Below are 25,536 nucleotides of genomic sequence, written 5' to 3'. Positions count from 1 at the left end.
AATAAGGGAGAAAAGGGTTTTAAGAGCACATACTAAGGAAGCCTGGAAGAGTGCAGAAAAGTTTGGACAAATAAGGGCGATTCCTGAAATAAGGGAGTGCTGGAAAACCTACATAAATCACTCCAACCCATCTATTGATAGTTGATATCTATCTAATCTATCAATATCTGTCTGCCTGTCTATTTAGTTATCTATCCATATTTACCTTAATAAATCTACCCTTATTTATCGATTTTATTTAAAAAAACTATGCCATCTAAACTAATCCATCTAATCTAATTTACCCATTGTATGACCTGACCTTTAAGGTCAGAGTACCAAAATATATTTACTCATCTGAGTGAGTAGTTGTCTTCACAACACGTTGCAATAGCTGCATGAGCACATGTGCAACACAAATTCTTGACACATTCACCAATTATGTTAATTGGGCTGCACATGTGTAAAAGAGCAAAAACTGGGCACCAAGAAATCCAACCATTTCACCTCTATGTTTTACACACACTAAAGTGAAAATACCTAATGCCATAGTGTGCAGGTGTATATTATTATTATCAGTTATTTGTAGAACTCCAACAGATTCTGCTGCTAAAAATATAATTAGAAAGCATTCAGAATAACTGACACCTCTTGATGGAACATTGCCACACAACTTGTCTGTAAAAAGATAAGGAAAGCAGTGGAATCCTTTTGGTATCTATTTTTAAAATCTGTGAGCTTCTTAAGTTTGTTTCATACCACAAATTTTCTTTTATTTTAACATTTATTTTTGGATGCCAACGTCCAAAAATCTCTTCACTTAATTTTGATGCACTTGAAATCCATAGTAAGACAAATGTTCCAAAGAATGTCACTGGAGGGCAAAATAACTCAGTAGATCATTTTGCCGCAGTGTAATGTGGTATAAAATAGTTAGATGTTGAAACATTAAGCAGTTAAAGGTCACGAGAAGTATTCAAATTAAATATGCCAAAATCAATTTATCTTATTTTTGTTAAATACTTCACCTTGCTCCTACATTAAGGGTATAAATATACACATGCAGAATTTTAAATAGCAATACAGAAAAAAGTAAGCTATTTATATATATATATATATATATATATATATATATATATATATATATATATATAAATAACAAAGACTTATGCTTACCTGATAAATTAATTTCTTTTAAGTTAGTGAGAATCTATAAGCCATCACGTGTAGGAATATTCCCTTTCTGACCACTGGGAGGAGGCAATAGACACCCCAACACACCAGAGCTTTAAATCTATCCCACTTCCCATAAAACTCAGTTATAAATATAGCCAAGTAGATGAGGAAAAAAGCAGGAAGGATAAAGCAGGGCAAAAAAGTGCAAAACAAATACTGCTGTCACCTGAACACAAAGAGAGGGTGGGGCTTGAGAACTCTCACCATCATGGAATAAATTAATTTATCAGATAAGCATAAAGTTGTTTGCTTTCATCAGATGGTGAGAGTAATCACTTGAGGGAATAAATAAGTAAGCTGTGAAGCCCACAAGACCACCGTGAATAGGGGAGGACAAACAGTGAAGGCAGGATGTCACTATGCAGACTCTACGGTAGTGCATTCCAAACTGTGTGTCATGACACATTAGTGTGTCGCCGGCAGTGTGTAGGTGTGTCCCTGCTTCAGCACAAATTTTTTGAATTTATATATTTTAAAAAAAATGTTTTTGGTTCTTGCCTTTTCGCCTGCCTGCTACGCATATTACATGGTTGAAACATGATTGATACCTAGTGGGTCACAGATCATCTTAACCTATTGGTGCAGCTCAGCGGGAACTGAAACTATTCCCATTGGCGGCTTTGATGGCACATTGGCTCCTGACTGTACGTGTAGTCTCCTCAATCGGCTTGTGACTGTGTGTTTATTCAAATATTCAGAAATTGTGTTCATCCCATCAACCTCATACATCCCATTAAAATAGAAAGCTGTTGGTGTTGTTAATTTTTTTCTTCTTCTGGCACATACATACTGTTACTTGTAAATACATTTTGTTATATAATTTCCGTATGCGTACGCATCTCTTAAAACAAGTTAGTTTAACCTCCTGTTTGCTAGTACAACTGAATAACTGTGTCGCGAAATAATGTAGGTCTAAAAAGTGTGTCACCAACATGAACAGTTTGGAAAGATCTGCTCTACGGACTGCAGAACTTTCCTGCCAAATAAGCTTTAAAGGGACAGTCAACACCACCATTTTTGTGGTTTAAAAAGATAGATGATAACCCTTTATTACCCATTCCCCAGTTTTGACAAACACAGTAATATTAATACACTTTTTACCTCTGTAATTACCTTGTATCTAAGAATCTGCAGACTGCCCCCTTATTTCAGTTAATTTGACAGACTTGGATTTTAGCCAATCAGTGCTCACTCTTCGGTACATTCATGTGCGTGAGCTCAATGTTATCTATGTGAAACACATGAACTAATGCCCTCTAGTGGTGAAAAAATGTCAAAATGCTTTCAGATTAGAGGCGGCCTTCAAGGTCTAAGAAATTAGCATATGAACCTCCTAGGTTTAGCTTTCAACTAAGAATACCAAGAGAACAAAGCAAAATTGGTGATAAAAGTAAATTGGAAAGTTGTTTAAAATTACATGCCCTATTTGAATCATGAAAGTTTTTTTGGACGTGACTGTCCCTTTAAAATAGGTTCACACAGCAAAGTGTTAAAACTTAGAAAATGTGTGCAAAGAAGACCAAGTAGCTGCTTTACAAATCTGACTAATATTAGCTCTGTAAGGGATCTCCTCTAAAGAAGGACCTCATCTAAACAAGGATAGCATTAAGTGCTAGAGTTATTTAATTAGGAAGTAGAATATTCACAAGCATTCTTCCTGTGAATTAGATTTAAGTTCATGTGTCTTCCTCTGTCTTTTTCTGCTGTTTAACCTATGTTTGGATAGGAAGAATGCAGCGTATAACAGAATTTAACTTTTGGTACCAGAAGTGATGCAAGGAGAGAGGTTTTTTTTTGCCTTGATTTATCTCCTATAGGATTTCAGTTTTGAGTTTGGGAGACAGATTCAATAGAAAAAGATCTAGTTGTAAATTGCTTTTTAATGCAGTGTTTATGTAATTCAAGATGCTCCCCCAGAACACTTGCATCTTCGGACATGACCACCTTATGTGACACACTTTTCCTTCATCAGGGCAATGTCTCCAGCATTGATTAGAGGAATTAGAGAAAAAATACTTAAATTTATGTGGTGTTGGATACCAACGTCTCAATCATTTGAGATTTGTTTATAATGTGGCCGGGTGAGGAGATTTGTGCTTTTTTTCAACTATCATCTTACATTCATTGGTAGCTAGGGTAAAGGGTACATCTTTGTCCCAGTTATGAGTGTATAAGGGAAGACTGTCCTGGCGAGGAGTACTTAATTAATAGTTTTTAAATTAGGGAGATTGTGTGACCAGTCTGAGCTAAAGACCTACAAATTTTTTCAAATGGAGTTTGCGACCATAAGGAATTTCCGTTTTATTGGTGGGTATTTATGAAGTGATTAAATTGATGATAACAAAAACATTAACAGAAGAAACCATCTCCTAAATGTTCAATTTGTGATTTGGTAAGAAGCTTCTGATAAAACATATAAAGGCAGTTGGTGGTGTATTCCTATTTGCTGGATGGATGAGTATGTAAATCTGGTTGGGGGGTTCCCAAGTGTGGAAAATAAGGGGGAATGGGATAGATTAAACAGATGGATGATTTTTAAATATTCAATGCCAAGAGTGAAATGTTTTAGAAATTATAGGAAAAGTAAGATGTCTAGAGTCATTAACAACATGCTTACTAATTGTACAGAAGCTGAGATCTTGTGATCTAATTTCACCCATTGCTTATGATGAGGTTCCTCGAAGGTACAACAATCCAAGATATGTGACAGGAACACAGCATTTCTATATAAATGAAAGTTGGGGACTCCCAGGCCTCCGTTATTACCAATTACCCAATAAAATACTTTTTACCTCTGTAATTACCTTGTATCTAAGCCTCTGCAGATCGCACCCTTATTTCAGTTTTTTTGACAGAATTGCATTGTAGTCAATCAATGCTGATTCATAAATAACTTCAAGGGAGTGAGTACAATATTATCTATATGGCACATGTGAACTAGCATTGCAAGAAACTAGAGGAATAACATCCTCCACAGTATACACTTGTAGCACTCCTGAGTCCTAAATAATAATTAGATCATGGACATCCTTCAGAGGGAAATTGTCTCCTCATTGTCAACTGTCTAGCTGTGAAACTGTCAAAATGCACTGAAATAAGAGGCTGCCTTCAAGGGCTTAAAAAATTAGCGTATGAGCCTACGTAGGTTTAGCTTTCAACAAATAATATTAAGAGAACAACGCAAATTTGATGATAAAAGTCAATTTTAAAGTTTTTCAAAATTGCATGCCCTATCTGAATCATGAAAGTTTAATTTTGACTAGACGGTCCCTTTACATTTATGGAGTATATTCAAATGAAGGGCTCAGTTGCTATTGTTGTCCCCCAAGGGTCAGTTCTTGGACCTGTTTTGTTTAACATGTTCATAAGTGGTATTGAAAGTGAGCTCCAGGGAAAGGTGTGCCTGTTTGCTGATGATACAAACATTTGATGTTCCAGTATAAGTGGCTCAAATGGAGCAGTGATATAAAAAAAAATTAAACTGGAGGATTGAGCAAATAAATGGAATTAATAAATTTAATATTACCACGAGCAAAATTATGCATATGGGATCCAAAAACCCAAAGGCCAATTATAGTTTCAATGGTACATTAACAACTGTAACTAAAGAGGAACAGGACTTGGGAATTACTATTTCAGATGATTTAAAATTCAGTAGACAATGCAGCAGTGCAGCCAGTAAGGCTATTTGAATACTTGGTTGCATTGGGAGAGGTATTAGTAGCAGAAAAATAGCAAGGTCAGATCACTAGTTAGGCCTCATTTGGAATATTGTCTACAGTTCTGGAGACCATATCTCTAGAAGGATATAAATAAAGTAGAAACTGTCAAAAGGAGGGCTATTAAAATGGTACATGGTCTAAAATATAAAACTTACAAAGAAAGACTATTTGATCTTAATATGTATAGTTTAGAGGAGAGAAGGGAACAAAGTGACATGATGGAAACTTTCAAATATATGAAGGGACTTAAAGGGACACTGAACCCAATTTTTTTCTTTTGTAATTCAGAAAGAGCATGCCATTTTAAGCAACTTTCTAATTTGCTCCTATTATCAATTTTTCTTCATTCTCTTGCTATCTTTATTTGAAAAAGAAGGCATCTAAGCTTTTTTTGTTTTCAGTACTCTGGACAGCACTTTTTTATTGGTGGATGAATTTATCCACCAATCAGCAAGGACAACCCAGGTTGTTCACCAAAAATGGTCCGGCATCTAAACTTACATTTGTGCATTTAAAATAAAGATACCAAGAGAATGAAGAAAATTTGATAATAGGAGTAAATTAGAAAGTTGCTTAAAATGTCATGCTCTATCTGAATCATGAAAGAAAAAATCTGGGTACAGTGTCCCTTTAAGTTAATAGAACATTCTCTGTTTCTATGATCAATGGAAACCTCATTATGAAAAAGCCCAAGAAGTAGCAACTGCTTTAGTGGAAAAGCAGCCATGCACTCAGGGGGAGTTTTCACAGCAACCAAACAAGCTTAGCTAATTAACGCCTAGATTTACAGGCCCATTTATCAAGCTCCGTACAGAGCTTGAAGGGCCGTGTTGCTGGCGAGTCTTCAGACTCGCCAGAAACACAACTTATGAAGCAGCGGTCACAAAGACCGCTGCTCCATAACCCTGTTCGCCTGCTCTGAGCAGGCGGACAGGAATCGCCGGAAATCAACCTGATCGAATACGATCGGGTTGATTGACACCTCCCTGCTGGCGGCCGATTGGCCGTGAGTCAGCAGGGGGCGGCGTTGCACCAGCAGCTCACAATGCAATGTTAAATGCGGAGAGCGTATTGCTCTCCGCATTTAGCGAGGTCTTGCGGACCTGATCCGCAGTGTCGGATCAGGTCCGCAAGCCCTTTGATAAATGGGCCTGCAAGAGTTCTACGGCCAAAGGGGTGCGTTAGCTACGCGTTCATTTTTCCCCCCGCACCTTTTAAATACCGCTGGTATTTAGAGTTCTCTGAAGGGCTGCGTTAGGCTCCAAAAAGGGAGCGTATATCATAATTTACCGCCACTTCAACTCTAAATACCAGCGGTGCTTACGGACGCGGCCAGCTTCAAAAACGTGCTTGTGCACGATTTCCCCATAGGAAACAATGGGGCAGTTTGAGCTGTAAAAAAACTAACACCTGCAAAAAAGCAGCGTTCAGCTCCTAACGCAGCCCCATTGTTTCCTATGGGGAAACACTTCCTAAGTCTGCACCTAACACCCTAACATGAACCCTGAGTCTAAACACCCCTAGCCTTACACTTATTAACCCCTAATCTGCCGCCCCCGCTATCGCTGACCCCTGCATATTATTATTAACCCCTAATCTGCCGCTCCGTACACCGCCGCAACCTACGTTATCCCTATGTACCCCTAATCTGCTGCCCCTAACACCGCCGACCCCTATATTATATTTATTAACCCCTAATCTGCTGCCCCCAATGTCGCCGCCGCCACCTACCTACAATTATTAACCCCTAATCTGCCGACCGGACCTCACCGCTACTCTAATAAATGTATTAACCCCTAAAGCTAAGTCTAACCCTAACACCCCCCTAAATTAAATATAATTTAAATCTAACGAAATAAAATAAATCTTATTAAATAAATTATTCCTATTTAAAGCTAAATACTTACCTGTAAAATAAACCCTAATATAGCTACAATATAAATAATAATTATATTGTAGCTATTTTAGGATTAATATTTACTTTACAGGCAACTTTGTATTTATTTTAACTAGGTACAATAGCTATTAAATAGTTAATAACTATTTAATAGTTACCTAGTTAAAATAATTACAAAATTACCTGTAAAATAAATCCTAACCTAAGTTACAATTAAACCTAACACTACACTATCAATAAATAAATTTAATAAACTATCTACAATTATATCAACTAAACTAAATTACAAAAAAAACCCCCACTAAATTACAAAAAATAAAAAAAGATTACAAGAATTTTAAACTAATTACACCTAATCTAACCCAAACCCCCTTAAATAAACCTAATACTAAGCCCCTGAAGATCTCCCTACCTTGTCTTCACCACGCCAGGTATCACCGATCCGTCCAGAAGAGGGTCCGAAGTCTTCATCCTATCCGGCAAGAAGAGCTCCTCCAGAGGGTCCAAAGTCTTCATCCTATCCGGGCAGAAGAGGACATCCAAGCCGGCAGACATCTTCATCCAGGCGGCATCTTCTATCTTCTTCCATCCGGCGCGGAGCGGGACCATCTTCAAGCAGCCGACGTGGAGCCATCCTTCTTCACCAACGGACTAACGACGAATGAAGGTTCCTTTAAGGGACGTCATCCAAGATGGCGTCCCTCGAATTCCGATTGGCTGATAGTATTCTATCAGCCAATCGGAATTAAGGTAGGAAAAATCTGATTGGCTGATTGAATCAGCCAATCAGATTCAAGTTCAATCCGATTGGCTGATCCAATCAGCCAATCAGATTGAGCTCGCATTCTATTGGCTGTTCCGATCATATAAAGGATCAGTTTGCATCAATTACAAATTAAACTGAAATGTTTTAATTGCAATTTAGCTTGTTTTTCTGTAACTTAAAATGTGTATAGTGAATTTTGAGCAGACTTCACCTGCATACAGATGGCAAGATAAATCAGTGAGACAAGCTTGTTTAAAATGCTTAAAAAAATTCACAAGACTTGTGAGAGAGCTTCAGACATACACTGGGAATTCCCCTGTTCAGCCCATGGAACTGCCCTGCCCTTCCCACTTTCTGAAATGGTCAGTTTTAGTTTGCAATGCAGCAAATTCAAAGTGCAATGTAATTTGTAAAAGCTACACAGAAATTTGGTGTGTAGGGGTGTCTTTTGTCTCCTGGTGATAAGGAGCGGAATATTCCCACACATAATGGCTCGTGGACTCTCACCTTCTGATAAAATAAATATTACTTAAATGGTAAATTCACAGATTTTATTTGTTACAACTACTATAGCAATCGGTAATTTTTGTCTCCATTTTCCAAGTCATTCTAGTCAATCTGAACAGCTGCCATTTGAATTGGTTAAAGGGACATTGTACTGTTACATTTTTTCTCTTTACAATTTACTCCTATTATTAATTTTGCTTAATTATCTTGCTATCCTTTATTAAAGGAGCAGCAGTGCCCTACTGGGAGCTAGCTGAACACATAGGTAAGTAAATTATAAAAAGGTATATATGGGCAACCACCAATCAGCAACTAGCTGCCAGCTCCTGAGCCTAGCTATGTTTTTCAACAAAGGATACCAAGAAAACAAAGCAAATTAGATAGAGGTCAATTGGAAATTTATTTTAAATCATGTGCTCGATCAGAATGATGAAAGAATCATTTTGAGTTTCACTGCTTCCAATGATTTATTTTACCTGCTGGTGTGTATTTAATTGTTCACAAATAGCTTCTATACCTTTATTGTGCCATTTAAAACAGCTGTTTGTTCCTGTTGAAACCCCCACCTATACTGAAAATGCCAATGCTGCAGTATTACCTACAGAAAAGCTATATAAACAAGAAGCAACAGCAGCAATCAACCTCCCAATGGAGGGTGCGAGAGAAAGAAAGAAAGAGTGTAGCCCATTTAAAAGGTTGTTCCTGTAACATCTTTTAATAAAATTAACTCTTATTTACTTTTATAATAAGGCAGCTCATCTGAGTACAATATTTCTTGAACGGGACATAGAAGTCAATGGGACAATTGCAAAGTAATGTGTGTTAATAAAAAAAAAAACTGCTTTAGCCGTTAACATATTATCTGTGTGCAGAGTATAATTAACCAAATTAAACAATTGCATTATTTTTTTTTCAGTAATTATAGAGAGAGAATAAGGGTTGACATAGCAAACACCAGAAAGAGACAGTAAACAGATTTCTTTTGCACTGATTTTCATTACAGCACAAAGAACACATACATGGTTGTATGAACCCTAAATGAAACACCTTCCTAAAGAAATATAAAATGTTTCATGATGTGTAGTAAAATAATTTGCAAAATACTTTCATTATTTATTTTTCCTCCTTTTCCTGTAATTTAACTCTGAAAGTTATACAAAATAAAGCAATTTTTAGTAATACAATAACAATGACAAGTCTGGATTGGCTCCTGCAAATAAAGCAGGCAGAAGTTGTAGAGGGAGTTTAGCTATTGAAAAGCAATTTCAGCAATGAATCGATTAGGAAATCTTCTCACACTGGGTCTGTATGCTAAATTAAAGCAACCAGGGCCATCTTTAACACAGGGCAAAATGTCTTTGTTGTGGGGCCCAAGAGTCCTAAAAAAAATAAAAAATATTTTCTTTTGGTTAATGCCAGACTGCTGATGTCATCATGTGACATGGGACGCACACACAGTCAGTCCTAATACTGTCACAGCCAAAAGTTATCTGCTTATTGTCATGTGACATGCCAAGCTAGTGCCATGTGCTGTTTTAGGTGTGCATTGTGCAGCACTGAATGCTAAGCCCTACCTCGGCATCCAGGCAATCTCACTGCATCAGAAAAGGTCCTGCTGGGGTTACCACTGTTAACAATTTACCAGGTAACTGCTCTAGTGGTGGGAATTGTTCAGGGTAGGGCTGACTGTAGGTGCATGCGGGAGCTGCAGGCACGTGAGGATTTGAACATCTGCAGCTGCAGACATTGCTCTCTTCAGTCTTGAGGCTGTGTGACTCGTCTCACACTGTATCCCTGCAGCCTTGGACAGACAGCATCCAGTCTGCTTGTCCCCTTAGCCCTGCTCTTTCTGCTGTGGCCCTCAGATCAACTAACTGAAGTTTGTTAGGGGAACAGTGTTTTGTAGAAAGGTGTCAGTGGGAAGAATAAGTGAATGCACAAACGCCCCTCCCCCATGCAGGGTCATCTAGTGCAGGGTGAGAGGGAACTTTTACCTAGCAGAGAAGTGACATGTGCTGCTGTGGCTGATGTATAGTGTCATGCTGATACTTCACACATTAAGGCAAGATTTATTTTTATAGATTTTTCCTCTCTGTCTTTTTACAGCTTCCCATAGTAGTTCTGCTGTTCCAGTCAGTAAACTTATATTTGTCTGCACCTCCATGCTTCCTCCTCAGTCTCTACCTTGGTTTGCTCCTGATGGCTGCTCTAAATCTCTTTAACCAGCCCTAAAGCTCTTTACCCAGCTAACCTCACACCAGAATCACATTCAAAAGCATCAGCTTGATTGATTAGATGATCTACAGCTGATCTTGTTCTCCCCAAATGTCAGGATTCCCCCTTACAGGTCAGACACACCCAGTATACTACACAGTGCACACATATTTGGTATTTTTAATATTGGCCCCAGTACAGATTACTAGAGCCTTTTCCACTTTCATTGGAAATAAAAAAACACCCCATCTAAATGAATTCTGTGAGATGCCGTTTAGTTGTCCTTTATTTAACGTGTGCTGTTTGTTATGCCAAGTGTGGTTATATTATTATGTATGCTGTAAAGTATGTGTGTGTAAGAGGGAATGTGTGTGTTTGTGTGTACATGTATATGTGTATGCTCTGGACAGTGTGTGTTTGTGTGTACATGTGTATGCTCTGGAGAGTGTGTGTTTGTGTGTACATGTGAATGCTCTGGAGAGCGTGTGTGTATATGGGTTAAGGGAGTTTGTTATGTTAGGCATTCCCTTGGTATTCATGAAATTGGTCAATTTTCTGTACAGTGGCTGTCTAAACAATAAATATGTAGTGAATATCCCAAAACTGGTGAGATGCTTTTAGGGGGGCCCACAATAAACTCTTGCACCGGGGCCCAGTAGACATTAGGTCCGCCATTGATTTTTACTATGTGATGCTGAGCATTGCATTAAATTTTATGTACTTAAGAAAAAATACTGTATAATATATAAATAAATTAAAAACCAACATCTAATTAATTAATTAGTAAATAAATATATTAAATTAATCCACAGTGGAGGAATTTATATATTTATTTACTTAATAGTACTGCTTAGGTACAGTTTCACATATAGCAATTTATTTCAGATTTTTTTTTTAAATGATTAGCCCAGCAGTAGATGATCCACTGCTGGGGTAATCAATGAAAAAAAAAAATTGACTTAGTTGTTTTATGGGATGTTGGGGTGGAGAGCGAAATTGCCCAAGAAAATGTTTGCCCATGGTCCAGTCAATATTAAAGACGGCCCTGAAAGCAACACTACACAAAAGTCTTGAAAATATAAAATGTTTAATCCCTGTCATTCAGTAGTAAGAGCTCAAAAACAAACATGGTACCAATTATAAAAAAAAAAAAGTTTATTGGCCCTTTTAACCTTTCGTTGGTGAACCCGTTTTCACCCAAGTAATTAGCTTTTTTTTTGCTACCTACATTTAAACCTTATTGTAAGTCAAATTTCAGTGAGTGAACCACACAAATTATATAGTTGTTTTTATCAGCAGGCCCAGCAGATTCACAATATATCATTATTATATTTATAATTCATGAAATGTGAGATATCTGTGACAAAAACTGTCAAATAAAATGTATATTGTGTTTGTGTATATTTTAGTAAATAATGAAAATGACCCAGTGGCCACTGCTGTTACTGTGATCACCTTAGGGTAGCCACATATGAAATAGGAGCCCATAAGGACTTTTGGGGGTTAGATTAGAGAGGCCCCATTTTAAGTAATTTTTTTTCTTGCAAGGTGTTCACTCTTACCCTCACCTGCCTATACAAACAAAGTTAGTATATTTTTTTAAAGAAAGGGACTTGTCTACTAGAGAATACACTTTATTTGGGGTCTCTAGACATACCAGCTATTTTTATTGTGCATATGATGTAACATCACCAAGCAAATCCACATGCATTTTTTTTCTTTATTTTTAAAAACATAATTTATGCTTACCTGATAAATTTATTTCTCTTGTGGTGTATCCAGTCCACGGATCATCCATTACTTGTGGGATATTCTCCTTCCCAACAGGAAGCTGCAAGAGGATCACCCACAGCAGAGCTGTCTATATAGCTCCTCCCCTAACTGCCACCTCCAGTCATTCGACCGAAGACAAGCAAGAGAAAGGAGAAACCATAGGGTGCAGTGGTGACTGTAGTTTAAAAAATAAAATATACCTGCCTTAAAATGACAGGGCGGGCCGTGGACTGGATACACCACAAGAGAAATACATTTATCAGGTAAGCATAAATTATGTTTTCTCTTGTAAGGTGTATCCAGTCCACGGATCATCCATTACTTGTGGGATACCAATACCAAAGCTAAAGTACAAGGATGAAGCGAGGGACAAGGCAGGTAATTAAACGGAAGGTACCACTACCTGCAAGACCTTTCTCCCAAAAATAGCCTCCGAAGAAGCAAAAGTATCAAATTTATAAAACTTTGAAAAAGTATGAAGCGAAGACCAAGTCGCCGCCTTGCAAATCTGTTCAACAGAACTTTAAGAACCAAATTTAAACTCCATGGCGGAGCAACTGGTTTAAACACAGGCTTGATTCTAACTAAAGCCTGACAAAACGCCTGAACGTCTTGAACATCCGCCAGACGCTTGTGCAAAAGAATAGACAGAGCAGAAATCTGTCCCTTTAAGGAACTAGCTGACAATCCCTTTTCCAATCCTTCTTGGAGAAAAGATAATATCCTGGGAATCCTGACTTTACTCCATGAGTAACCCTTGGATTCACACCAGTAAAGATATTTACGCCATATCTTATGATAGATTTTCCTGGTGACAGGCTTTCGTGCCTGAATTAAGGTATCAATAACTGACTCGGAGAAGCCATGCTTTGATAAAATCAAGCGTTCAATCTCCAGGCAGTCAGTCTCAGAGAAATTAGATTTGGATGGTTGAAAGGACCCTGAAGTAGAAGGTCCTGTCTCAGAGGCAGAGTCCATGGTGGAAAGGATGACATGTCCACCAGATCTGCATACCAAGTCCTGCGTGGCCACGCAGGTGCTATCAAAATCACTGATGCTCTCTCCTGCTTGATTTTGGCAATCAGACGAGGGAGCAGAGGAAACGGTGGAAACCCATAAGCCAGGTTGAAGGACTAAGGCACTGCTAGAGCATCTATCAGTGTTGCCTTGGGATCCCTGGACCTGGATCCGTAACAAGGAAGTTTGGCGTTCTGGCGAGACGCCATGAGATCCAGTTCTGGTTTGCCCCAACGTTGAACCAATTGAGCAAACACTCCCCCAGATGAAAAGTTCCCGGATGAAAAGTTCCCACTCCCCCGGATGAAAAGTCTGTCAACTTAGAAAATCCGCCTCCCAGTTCTCTACACCTGGGATATGGATAGCTGATAGGTGGCAAGAGTGAATCTCTGCCCAACAAATTATCTTTGACACTTCCAACATCGCTAGGGAACTCCTTGTTCCCCCTTGATGGTTGATGTAAGCCACAATCGTGATGTTGTCCGACTGAAATCTGATGAACCTCATTGTCCCTAGCTGAGGCCAAGCCTGAAGAGCATTGCATATCGCTCTTAGTTCCAGAATGTTTATTGGAAGGAGGGTCTCCTCCTGAGTCCACGATCCCTGAGCCTTCAGGGAGTTCCAGACTGCCCCCCAGCCTAGAAGGCTGGCATCTGTTGTTACTATTGTCCAATCTGGCCTGCGAAAGGTCATACCTTTGGACAGATGGACCCGAGATAGCCACCAGAGAAGAGAATCCCTGGTCTCTTGATCCAGATTTAGTAGAGGGGACAAATCTGTGTAATCCCCATTCCACTGACTGAGCATGCAGAGTTGAAGCGGTCTGAGATGTAGGCGGGCAAACGGCACTATGTCCATTGCCGCTACCATTAAGCCGATTACTTCCATACACTGAGCCACTGAAGGGCGAGAAGTAGAATAAAGAACACAGCAAGAATTTAGAAGTTTTGATAACCTGGTCTCTGTCAGGTAAATCCTCATTTCTACAGAATCTATCAGAGTTCCCAGAAAGGAAACTCTTGTGAGAGGGGATAGAGAATTCTTCTCTTCGTTCACTTTCCACCCGTGCGACCTCAGAAATGCCAGAACTATGTCCGTATGAGACTTGGCAATTTGGAAATTTGACGCCTGTATCAGAATGTCGTCTAAATAAGGGGCCACTGCTATGCCCCGCGGCCTTAGGACCGCCAGAAGTGACCCTAGAACCTTTGTAAAGATTCTGGGAGCCTTAGGACCGCCAGAAGTGACCCTAGAACCTTCGTAAAGATTCTGGGAGCTGTAGCTAACCCAAAGGGAAGAGCTACAAACTGGTAATGCCTGTCCAGGAAGGCAAACCTGAGAAACCGATGATGATCTTTGTGTATGAATGTGAAGATAAGCATCCTTTAAATCCACTGTAGTCATGTATTGACCCTCCTGGATCATAGGTAGGATGGTATGAATAGTCTCCATCTTGAATGATGGGACCCTGAGAAATTTGTTTAGGATCTTGAGATCTAAGATTGGTCTGAAGGTTCCCTCTTTCTTGGGAACCACAAACAGATTTGAATAGAAGCCTTGTCCCTGTTCCTCCTTTGGAACTGGGTGGATCACTCCCATAACTTGGAGGTCTTGAACACAATGTAAGAATGCCTCTATCTTTATCTGGTTTGCAGATAATTGTGAAAGGTGAAATCTCCCTTTTGGAGGGGAAGCTTTGAAGTCCAGAAGATATCCCTGGGATACAATTTCCAACGCCCAGGGATCCTGGACATCTCTTGCCCAAGCCTGGGCAAAGAGAGAAAGTCTGCCCCCTACTAGATCCGTTACCGGATCGGGGGCCAATCCTTCATGCTGTCTTAGAGGCAGCAGCAGGCTTCTTGGCCTGCTTACCTTTGTTCCAAGCCTGGTTAGGTCTCCAGACCGACTTGGACTGGGCAAAAGTTCCCTCTTGTTTTGTATTAGAGGAAGTTGATGCCGCGCTCGTTTTAAAGTTTCGAAAGGCACGAAAATTAGTCTGTTTGGCCCTTGATTTATTAGACCTGTCCTGAGGGAGGGCATGACCTTTTTCTCCCGTGATATCAGAAATGATCTCCTTCAAACCAGGCCCGAATAGGGTCTGCCCCTTGAAGGGAATATTAAGAAGCTTAGACTTTGAAGTAACGTCAGCTGACCATGATTTAAGCCATAGTGCCCTACGTGCCTGAATAGCAAAACCAGAATTCTTAGCCGTTAGTTTAGTCAAATGAACAATGGCATCAGAAACAAATGAATTGGCTAGCTTAAGTTCTCTAAGCTTGTCAAGTATATCGTCCAATGGGGTCTCTACCTGTAAAGCCTCTTCCAGAGACTCAAACCAGAAGGCTGCCGCAGCAGTGACTGGGGCAATGCATGCAAGGGGCTGTAGAATAATACCTTGTTGAATAAACATTTTCTTAAGGTAACCCTCTAACTTTTTATCCATTGGATCTAAGAAAGCACAACTGTCCTCGACAGGGATAGTAGTATGCTTAGTTAGGGTAGAAACTGCTCCCTCCACCTTAGGGACCGTCTGCCATAAGTCCCGTGTGGCGGCATCTATTGGAAACATTTTCTTAAAAATAGGAGGGGGAGAGAACGGCACACCTGGTCTATCCCATTCGTTAGTAATAATTTATGAAAACCTTTTAGGTATTGGAAAAACATCAGTGAAAACAGGCACTGCATAGTATTTATCCAATCTGCACAATTTCTCTGGCACTGCAATGGTGTCACAGTCATTCAGAGTAGCTAAAACCTCCCTGAGCAACATGCAGAGGTGTTCAAGCTTAAATTTAAATGTTGCCATATCAGAATCAGGTTGAATCATTTTCCCTGAGTCAGAAACATCACCCACAGAAAGAAGCTCTCCTTCCTCAGCTTCTGCATATTGTGAGGGGGTATCAGACATAGCTACTAAAGCATCAGAGTGCTCTGTATTCCTTCTAACCCCAGAGCTGTCTCGCTTTCCTCGTAACCCAGGTAGTCTGGATAATACCGCTGACAGTGTATTATCCATGACTGTCGCCATGTCTTGTAAAGTAAACGCCATGGGCGCGCTAGATGTATTTGGCGCCTCTTGAGCGTGAGTCCCTTGAGCAGGAGTCAAAGGCTCTGACACGTGGGGCGAGTTAGTCGGCATAACTTCCCCCTTGTCAGATTCCTCTGGTGATAAATCTTTTAAAGACAGAATATGGTCTTTGTAACAAAGTGAAATCAGTACATTTGGTACACATTCTAAGAGGGGGTTCCACCAAGCTTGGAAAACACTTTACAGAAAGTTAACAAGCAAAAAATAAAAACGGTACTGTGCCTTTAAGAAAAATAAAAAAGGTCAGAATTTGAAAAAACAGTGAAAAAAAGCAGTAAATCAAACAAACTTTTTACAGAGTGTATAATAGGCTAACAGAGCATTGCACCCACTTGCAAATGGATGATTAACCCCTTAGTTTCAAAAACGGATCAAAAAAACGAAATAGACGTTTTTTTATCAGTCACAAAAAAGCTCTGCTGTGGCCCTACCTTGCCATACAAACGACTTTGGAAAGCACCAAAACCCTTCAGAGAGGTCCTAAGCATTCAGGGAACTCCTTCAGGGAAACTGGATGTCTCAGTCTGCAAAAGTTAATGCGCATCTAGGCGCGAAATTAGGCCCCTCCCACTTCCTGTCTACACAGTGAGAGGCCTAACAAAACTATCCTAGGCAAATTTTAGCCAGCCATGGGGAAAAAAACTGGGCCCCAATAAAGTTTATCACAAAAAGAATATAAAAAACGTTTAAGCACTCCCAGAAAACGTTTTATATTTCAGTAATTTGAAAAAATAGTAAGAGTGTTACCTCTAATAGTAAGCATGATACTAGTCGTTATTAAATCACTGTAATCAGGCTTACCTTAAATAAATCCGGTATCAAAAGCATTTTCTAGCATATACATTTCTCTAGAAAAATTTACACTGCACATACCTCATAGCAGGATACCCTGCACACCATTCCCCAAGCTGAAGTTACCTCTCTCTTCAGTTATGTGTGAGAACAGCAATGGATCTTAGTTACAACCTGCTAAGATCATTAGAGACCACAGGCAGACTCTTCTTCTATTTTCTGCCGGAGACCAAAATAGTACAACTCCGGTACCATTTAAAAATAACAAACTTTTGAATTGAAGAAAAATAACTAAACTACACCACATCTCTCTAACTGCTTGTCGAGAGCTGCAAGAGAATGACTGGAGGTGGCAGTTAGGGGAGGAGCTATATAGACAGCTCTGCTGTGGGTGATCCTCTTGCAGCTTCCTGTTGGGAAGGAGAATATCCCACAAGTAATGGATGATCCGTGGACTGGATACACCTTACAAGAGAAACATCTGCTTTCTAGTGCTGCTTCAAAATCACCATTTGAAAGAGCATGTGATTATTTTTCAAAATAGGGTCCTTGGAGGTTTGTAGCTGCTAAGAGAGCTAAGATCAAGGGATTTGAAAACCCCGCTCCGCTCATCCTGGTTCAGCCCCTTTGTGATGTCACCGCATGTGTACATGGTGACATCACCTGCACTCCAATGAAGCCTGGGAGTGCTGCCCACTAGTTCACCAACGATCCCCAGCCTATAGTGCTGGGGATCGACCAAAACCGTGTTTGATCGGCGATCCCTCTGCATGACAAAAAGGGCTGGTCCTGCGTCTACAGGCCACAATGTGCATGGCGAGCATAGCATAACATGTCACGCGCACCAAAGCGTTTAAATAGATTTTTAAAATGTTAATAAATATTGTATTGGATGATCTGGACTAAGACATATATTTATACTAATTAAACTTAATAAATGATGCAAAATATTATATCAAGGTCATAGAACGGCAAATTGTCATTAAATCTTTCAGTTTAAAGGCCAAACATTTCATGTGATCCTGTTTGATATCACCGCTGTAATCTATCCTCATAACATTCACAAACACAATGCTTCTTAAATACAGTATTAGAGGGAATTATTAACCTGGTGTGAAATTCTAGTGCATTACGAACCTCCAGCCATCTCTTGCAAGATAACTAAATGCGCCATCCACAACCGCTGCAAAGAACTGCCCGCCTGTGATGAAGAGAGTATTTATGGTAACCAGTCTTCCTCGCAAATGGTGCGGAGCTGCTTCGGCAATATATACCGGGACAGTCATAGAAGCAATACCTAGTGAAAAGAAAAATATCATTAAAAATACATTAATCTAGAACATATATCAAAGTAACAATGTGAAAAATAAATAAGGATGTAAACTTTGGATAATAATTCTCTTTCAAATTAAACTTTAAAAAAAATAATATGTCAAGAAATCAGATCTAAATAAAAAAAAAACAAGATTATCTTATCAGCTGGATCTATAAATTAAAATACACCTTCAATAAAAGATGACAAAACGTTACTATACGTGAAGGCAAACTCTGATCCCCTTAGAAAATCTAGTATAAAGCTTTGGCATTAAAATGTAAATTTTAAACTTTAGTAATTTTTTATATAAAACTGCATTTCTTTATTATAAAGATTTAACTATAATGTCCACACATACTAACTTTAATGCAGAGGCATTAAAGTTTTGCATTACATCATTTTAAAGGGGCATTAAACCTAAATGTTTCTTTCATGATTCAGATAGAGCATGCAGTTTTAAATACTGTTCCAATGTATTTATATTATCTAATTTGTTTCATTCTCATTGTATCCTTTGTTTAAAAGTATACCTAGGTAGGCTCAGAAGCTGCTGATTTGTGGCTGCACATACATGCCTTTTAGCTATCTCCCAATAGTGCATTACTGCTCCCTCAACAAAGAATGCCAAAAGAATGAAATAAAATTAGATAACAGAAGTACTTCGAAAAGTTGTTAAAAATAGTATGATCTATCTGTAAAATAAAATAATTTTTTGGGGTTAAATGTCCCTTTAAATATTATTGACATGTAGTGCAGACATAGGCATCTATTTATCAAGCCGCCAACCGCAAATACGCTGGAATTCCGCAGCGTATTTGTGGCGAGCCTGATTCCCCTTAGTTATCAAATCCTACAGACCGGCAAAAGTAGAATTTTGTGACATAACATACGATCCGCCGGGCAAAGTCCGACACAGATCGATGCTTGCGTCATTACAGATGTTCCGAATGCAAATTCGGCACTATTTGACTACTTATGCTAGTTAACAAATTCCTAACAGGTACCCTCGCCACTATTCCGGCCCAGCGTACCTGGTTTTCAATCCGCCGCCCTGGAGGCGGCAGATACCATAGGAATCAATGGGAGTCTGAAAGCAGCGAAAGCTCATGTTCGCTGCTGCCCGATATCCCATTGATTCCTATGGTAATGTTTACCCTAACTTGTACCCCGAGTCTAAACACCCCTAATCTGCCCCCCCTACACCGCCGCCACCTACATAAAGTTATTAACCCCTAATCTGCCCCCCCTAAACTGCTGCCACCTACATTATACTTATTAACCCCTAATCTGCCACCCCCTACACCGCCGCCACTATATTAAATTTATTAACCCCTAAACCTAAGTCTAACCCTAACACCCCTAGCTTAAATATAATTTAAATAAATCTAAATAAATATTCCTATCATTAAATAAATTATTCCTATTTAAAGCTAAATACTTACCTATAAAATAAACCCTAAGCTAGCTACAATATAACTAATAGTTACATTGTAGCTAGCTTAGGGTTTATTTTTATTTTACAGGCAAGTTTGTATTTATTTTAACTAGGTACAATAGTTATTAAATAGTTATTAACTATTTAATAACTAACTAGTCAAAATAAATACAAATATACCTGTAAAATAAAACCTAACCTAAGTTACAATTACACCTAACACTACACTATAATTAAATAAATTCCCTAAACTAAATACAATTAAATACAATTTAATAAAATTATCTAAAGTACAAACCCCCCCCCACTAAATTACAGAAAATAATAAACAAATTACAAGATTTTTAAACTAATTACACCTAATCTAATCCCCCTAACAAAATAAAAAAGCCCCCCCAAATAAAAAAGCCCTACCCTACACTAAATTACAAATAGCCCTTAAAAGGGCATTTTGCGTGGCATTGCCCCAAAGTAATTAGCTCTTTTACCTGTAAAAAAAAATTACAAACCCCCCCCACCACCCACACAACCAACCCTACTCTAAAACCCACCCAATACCCCATTAAAAAAACCTAACACTAACCCCTTGAAGATAACCTTACCGTGAAAAGTCTTCACCCAACCGGGCTGAAGTCCTCAACGAATCTGGCAGAAGTGGTCCTCCAGACAGGCAGAAGTGGTCCTCCAGACGGGAAGAAGTCTTCATCCAGACGGCATTTTCTATCTTCATCCATCCGGCGCGGAACGGGTCCATCTTCAAGACGCGGAGCATCCTCTTCTGGCGACGTCTTCTTGTTGAATTAAGATACCTTTAAGTGACGTCATCCAAGATGGTGTCCCTTCAATTCTGATTGGCTGATAGAATTCTATCAGCCAATCGGAATTAAGGTAGAAAAAATCCTATTGGCTGGTCCAATCAGCCAATAGGATTTTTTCTACCTTAATTCCAATTGACTGATAGAATTCTATCAGCCAATCGGAATTGAAGGGACGCCATCTTGGATGACGTCACTTAAAGGTACCTTCATTCAACAAGAAGACGTAGTCAGAAGAGGATGCTCCGCGTCGGATGTCTTGAAGATGAAGATAGAAGATGCCGTCTGGAAGACCACTTCTGCCCGTCTGGAAGACCACTTCTGCCCGTCTGGAGGACCACTTCTGCCGGACTCATTGAGGACTTCGGCCCAGTTGGGTGAAGACTTCTAATGGTAAGGTGATCTTCAAGGGGTTAGTGTTAGGTTTTTTTAAGGGGGTATTGGGTGGGTTTTAGAGTAGGGTTGGTTGTGTTGGTGTTGGGTTTTAATGTTGAGGGAGGTTGTAATTTGTTTTACAGGTAAAAGAGCTGATTACTTTGGGGCAATGCCTCGCAAAAGGCCCTTTTAAGGGCTATTTGTAATTTAGTGTAGTGTAGGGTAGGGGCTTTTTTATTTTGGGGGGGGATTTTTTATTTTGTTAGGGGGATTAGATTAGGTGTAATTAGTTTAAAAATCTTGTAATTTGTTTATTATTTTCTGTAATTTAGTGTTTGTTTTGTTTGTACTTTAGATAATTTTATTTAATTGTATTTAATTGTATTTAGTTTAGTTTATAATTTAATTTATTTAATTATAGTGTAGTGTTAGGTGTAATTGTACCTTAGGCTAGGTTTTATTTTACAGGTAACTTTGTATTTATTTTAGCTAGGTAGTTAGTAAATAGTTAATAACTATTTAGTAACTATTCTACCTAGTTAAAATAAATACAAAGTTGCCTGTAAAATAAAAATAAACCCTAAGATAGCTACAATGTAACTATTAGTTATATTGTAGCTAGCTTAGGGTTTATTTTATAGGTAAGTATTTAGTTTTAAATAGGAATAATTTATTTAATGATAGGAATATTTATTTAGATTTATTCAAATTATATTTAAGTTAGTGGGTGTTAGGGTTAGACTTAGGTTTAGGGGTTAATAAATTTAATATAGTGGCGGTGGTGTAGGGGGCGGCAGATTAGGGGTTAATAAGTATAATGTAGGTGGCGGTGGGCTCCGGGAGCAACGGTTTAGGGGTTAAACACTTTATTTAGTTGAGGTGGGGTCCGTGAGCGGCGGTTTAGGGGTTAATACATTTATTAGAGTTGCAGTGGGCTCCGGGAGCGGTGGTATAGGGGGTAAACAGTATTGTATAGTGTGGGAGTTTAGTGACAGGGTACCAATAAAGCTGGGAAAAAGCTGAAGAGCAGCGAGATCGATTACTGTTAGTTAACAACAGTCCGCTGCTCATTGCACCGTACTTCGTGTGCATTTTTTTGACAGCTTTTTTGATAATTTTGGAGAACGTATTCAGGTCTGCAGCAGGGATGTTAGGCGATCTTAGGTGAGCGTATTGGTGCCGTCGAATGCAAGTAAGTTGACGGCTTGATAAGTAGATGCCATAGTCTCAGTTCAGAGTTTTCATTGTAAACCTGATTATGTAATTGCTTCTATTTATTGAAATAACAAATTGTAGTGGCCATTGTCAATAAATAGAAAGCTATATAGTCTTATGAATCAGTTTAATGGTTTTTGAGAAATTGAAATGGAAAAGTGAGCAATTTCAACATTTTAAAATAAAAAAATGTCACAGCTACAGTCAAAACTACTCAACAAACTGCTGTAAAATTTGGTGCTGAACTAAGTGACAAGAAGATTGACCTTCTTAGTTTTCAATCAGATTACTGCATCTCTATGTATTTTACATGTAAAATACAAAAAATGCAAATTAACGTTTGGGCACGCACTCTCACAAAGGACTGCCACAGCTGTGATTTAACTGTGTAAGTAGTACATAAAAAAGTTATTTTGGCTAATTTAGGTAGCTCTTACAAACAAAGGGATAGATTACGAGTGCCGTGCTAACTGCTGTGCACAAGCGATAAGGGGTTTATCATGGCTATTTGAGCGTCAGAAGTAGTGCACGTTTTAAAAAGTTGAAAGCAAACGTTCAATAAAGCACAATTGAATTTATAGCGCATTGGGATTGCTCGACCTCAGAACTATGATTAGCTGTTACTCTCAGGTAAAAAGTTGCACAGAACACATTCAAATTACATTTAAAAGTACAGTTACACTCATAACACTATAATAAAAAATATTTTTAAAAAATGATATATACATATATATGCATATATGTGTATTTATCTATTTAAATACATATTTACACATATAAACACATAAACACATATGTATACATACATATATATATATATATATATATAATTACATTGGAGCTTATTGCAGTCAAGTAGCTGAAAACATCTAAAATCATATTTATGCAATATTTATATTTAAAAAAGTGTATATATATATATATATATATATATATATATACACACACACATATATATATATATATATATATATATATATATATATATATATATATATACACACACACACACACATACATATACATATATATCCAAACCAAAATCATATATATATATATATATATATATATATATATATACATACACATACACATACACACACATATATACATATATATCCAAACCAAAATTATATATATATATATATATATATATATATATATATATATATATACACATACACACACACACACACACACACACACATATACATATATATCCAAACCAAAATCATATATATATATATATATATATATATATATATATATATATATATATATATAGTTGTATGCAAAAGTTTAGGCACCCCTGACAATTTCCATGATTTTCATTTATATAATTGGGTGTTTGGATCAACATTTTCATTTTGATCTATCAAATAACTCAAGGACACAGTAATATTTCAGTAGTGAAATTAGGTTTATTGGATTAACAGAAAATGTGCAATATGCATCCAAACGAAATTAGACAGGTGCATAAATTTGGGCACCCCAACAGAAATATTGCATCAATATTTAGTAGATCCTCCTTTAGCAGAAATAAGAGCCTCTAGACGCTTCCTATAGCCTGTAATGAGTGTCTGGATTCTGGATGAAGGTATTTTGGACGATTTCTCCTTGCAAAACATCTCAGTTCAGTTAGGTTTGATGACTGCCGAGCATGGACAGCCTGCTTCAAATCACCCCACAGATTTTTAATGATATTCAGTTCTGGGGACTGGGATGGCCATTCCAGAACATTGTACTTGTTCCTCTGCAAAAATGCCAGAATAGATTTTGAGCAGTGTTTTGGGTCGTTGTCTTGTTGAAATATCCAGCCCCAGCGTAACTTCAACTTTGTGACTTATTCCTCAACGTTATTCTCAAGTATCTGCTGATATTGTGTGGAATTCATGCGACCCTCAACTTTAACAATATTCCCAGTACCGGCACTGGCCACACAGCCCCACAGCATGAAGAAACATCCATCAAATTTTACTGTGGGTAGCAAGTGTTTGTCTTGGAACTCTGTGTTCTTTTGCCGCCATGCATAATGTCCTTTGTTATGACCAAATAACTCAATCTTTGTTTCATCAGTCCACAGCACCTTCTTCCAAAATGAAGCTGGCTTGTCCAAATGTGCGTTTTCATACCTCAAGCGACTGTTTGTTGCGTGTGTGCAGAAAAGGCTTCTTCCGCATCACTCTCCCATACAGCTTCTCCTTGTGCAAAGTACACTTAATTGTTGAACGATGCACAGTGACACCATCTGCAGCAATTTGATGTTGTAGGTCTTTGGAGGTGGTCTGTGCTCTGTTTTTGACCGTTCTCACCATCCTTTGTCTTTGCCTCTCCGATATTTTACTTGGCCTGCCACTTCTGGCCTTAACAAGAACTGTGCCTGTGTATTTCTATTTCCTCACTATGTTCCTCACAGTGGACACTGACAGCTTAAATCTTTGCAATAGCTTTTTGTAGCCTTCCCCTAAACCATAATGTTGAACAATCTTTGTTTTCAGGTAATTTGTGTTGTTTTGAGGCCCCCATGTTGCCACTCTTCAGGGGAGAGTCAAAGAGAACAAAAACTTGCAATTTGCCACCTTAAATACCTTTTCTCATGATTGGATGCACCTGTCTATGAAGTTCAAGGCTTAATGAGCTCACCAAACCAATTTTGTGTTCCAATTAATCAGTGCTAGGTAGTTACAGGTATTCAAATCAACAAAATGACAAGGGTGCCCAAATGTATGCACCTGTCTAATTTCGTTTGGATGAATATTGCACATTTTCTGTTAATCCAATAAACCTCATTTCACTACTGAAATATTACTGTGTCCTTCAGTAATCAAAATGAAATTGCTGATCAATACACCCAATTATTTATAAATGAAAATCATAGAAATTGTAAGGGGTGCCTAAACTTTTGCATACGACTGTGTATAAATATATATATATATATATATATATATATATATACACATACACACATACACATACAGTCTGCAAATATATGGTAACAGATAATTTTATTGATAAATTTGGAACTCATAAAATTAAGGGACACATATCCTGTGGTAGTGAAGGCGTGATATATATGGTGTTCTGTAAGTGCCCAATGTCTGTCATCTGCGTCATCTGTTGCTTGTCTGACATTGTCTCTCTTTTTGCTCCTGCAATTTGCATCTTTGTGTGTTGGGCTCTTGCAATAGCTACACCACAGTGATTGACCATTATTTGTATTGTTTGAACACTCTCTGGCCCTGTGTCCCTTTTTGCCGCAATTGTAACAAACAATGTTAGAGCCATTCCTCACTTTAAATCTTGAAGTTGTGTTACTCACTTTTAAAACATGGGCTCCATTTATCAATCATTTTGGGGAATTCGCCTATCAGTTCTCCACAGCTCTCCTTA

The 25,536-nt window shown here is 38.3% G+C and overlaps 1 protein-coding gene across 1 annotated transcript in view; it reads right to left on the bottom strand.

Moving 5' to 3' along the window:
• SLC2A13 (solute carrier family 2 member 13) overlaps positions 1–25,536 on the bottom strand; it is a 617,139-nt gene that overhangs the window by 423,042 nt on the left and 168,561 nt on the right. The window contains exon 2 of the mRNA XM_053716589.1: positions 18,129–18,288. Within this exon, the coding sequence (XP_053572564.1) occupies positions 18,129–18,288 (160 nt within the window). The remainder of the gene's footprint in view (positions 1–18,128; positions 18,289–25,536) is intronic.

This window comes from Bombina bombina, chromosome 6, assembly GCF_027579735.1.
Source record: "Bombina bombina isolate aBomBom1 chromosome 6, aBomBom1.pri, whole genome shotgun sequence".
Taxonomy (NCBI): Eukaryota; Metazoa; Chordata; class Amphibia; order Anura; family Bombinatoridae; genus Bombina; species Bombina bombina.
This window is presented reverse-complemented; position numbering and strand designations above follow the sequence as displayed.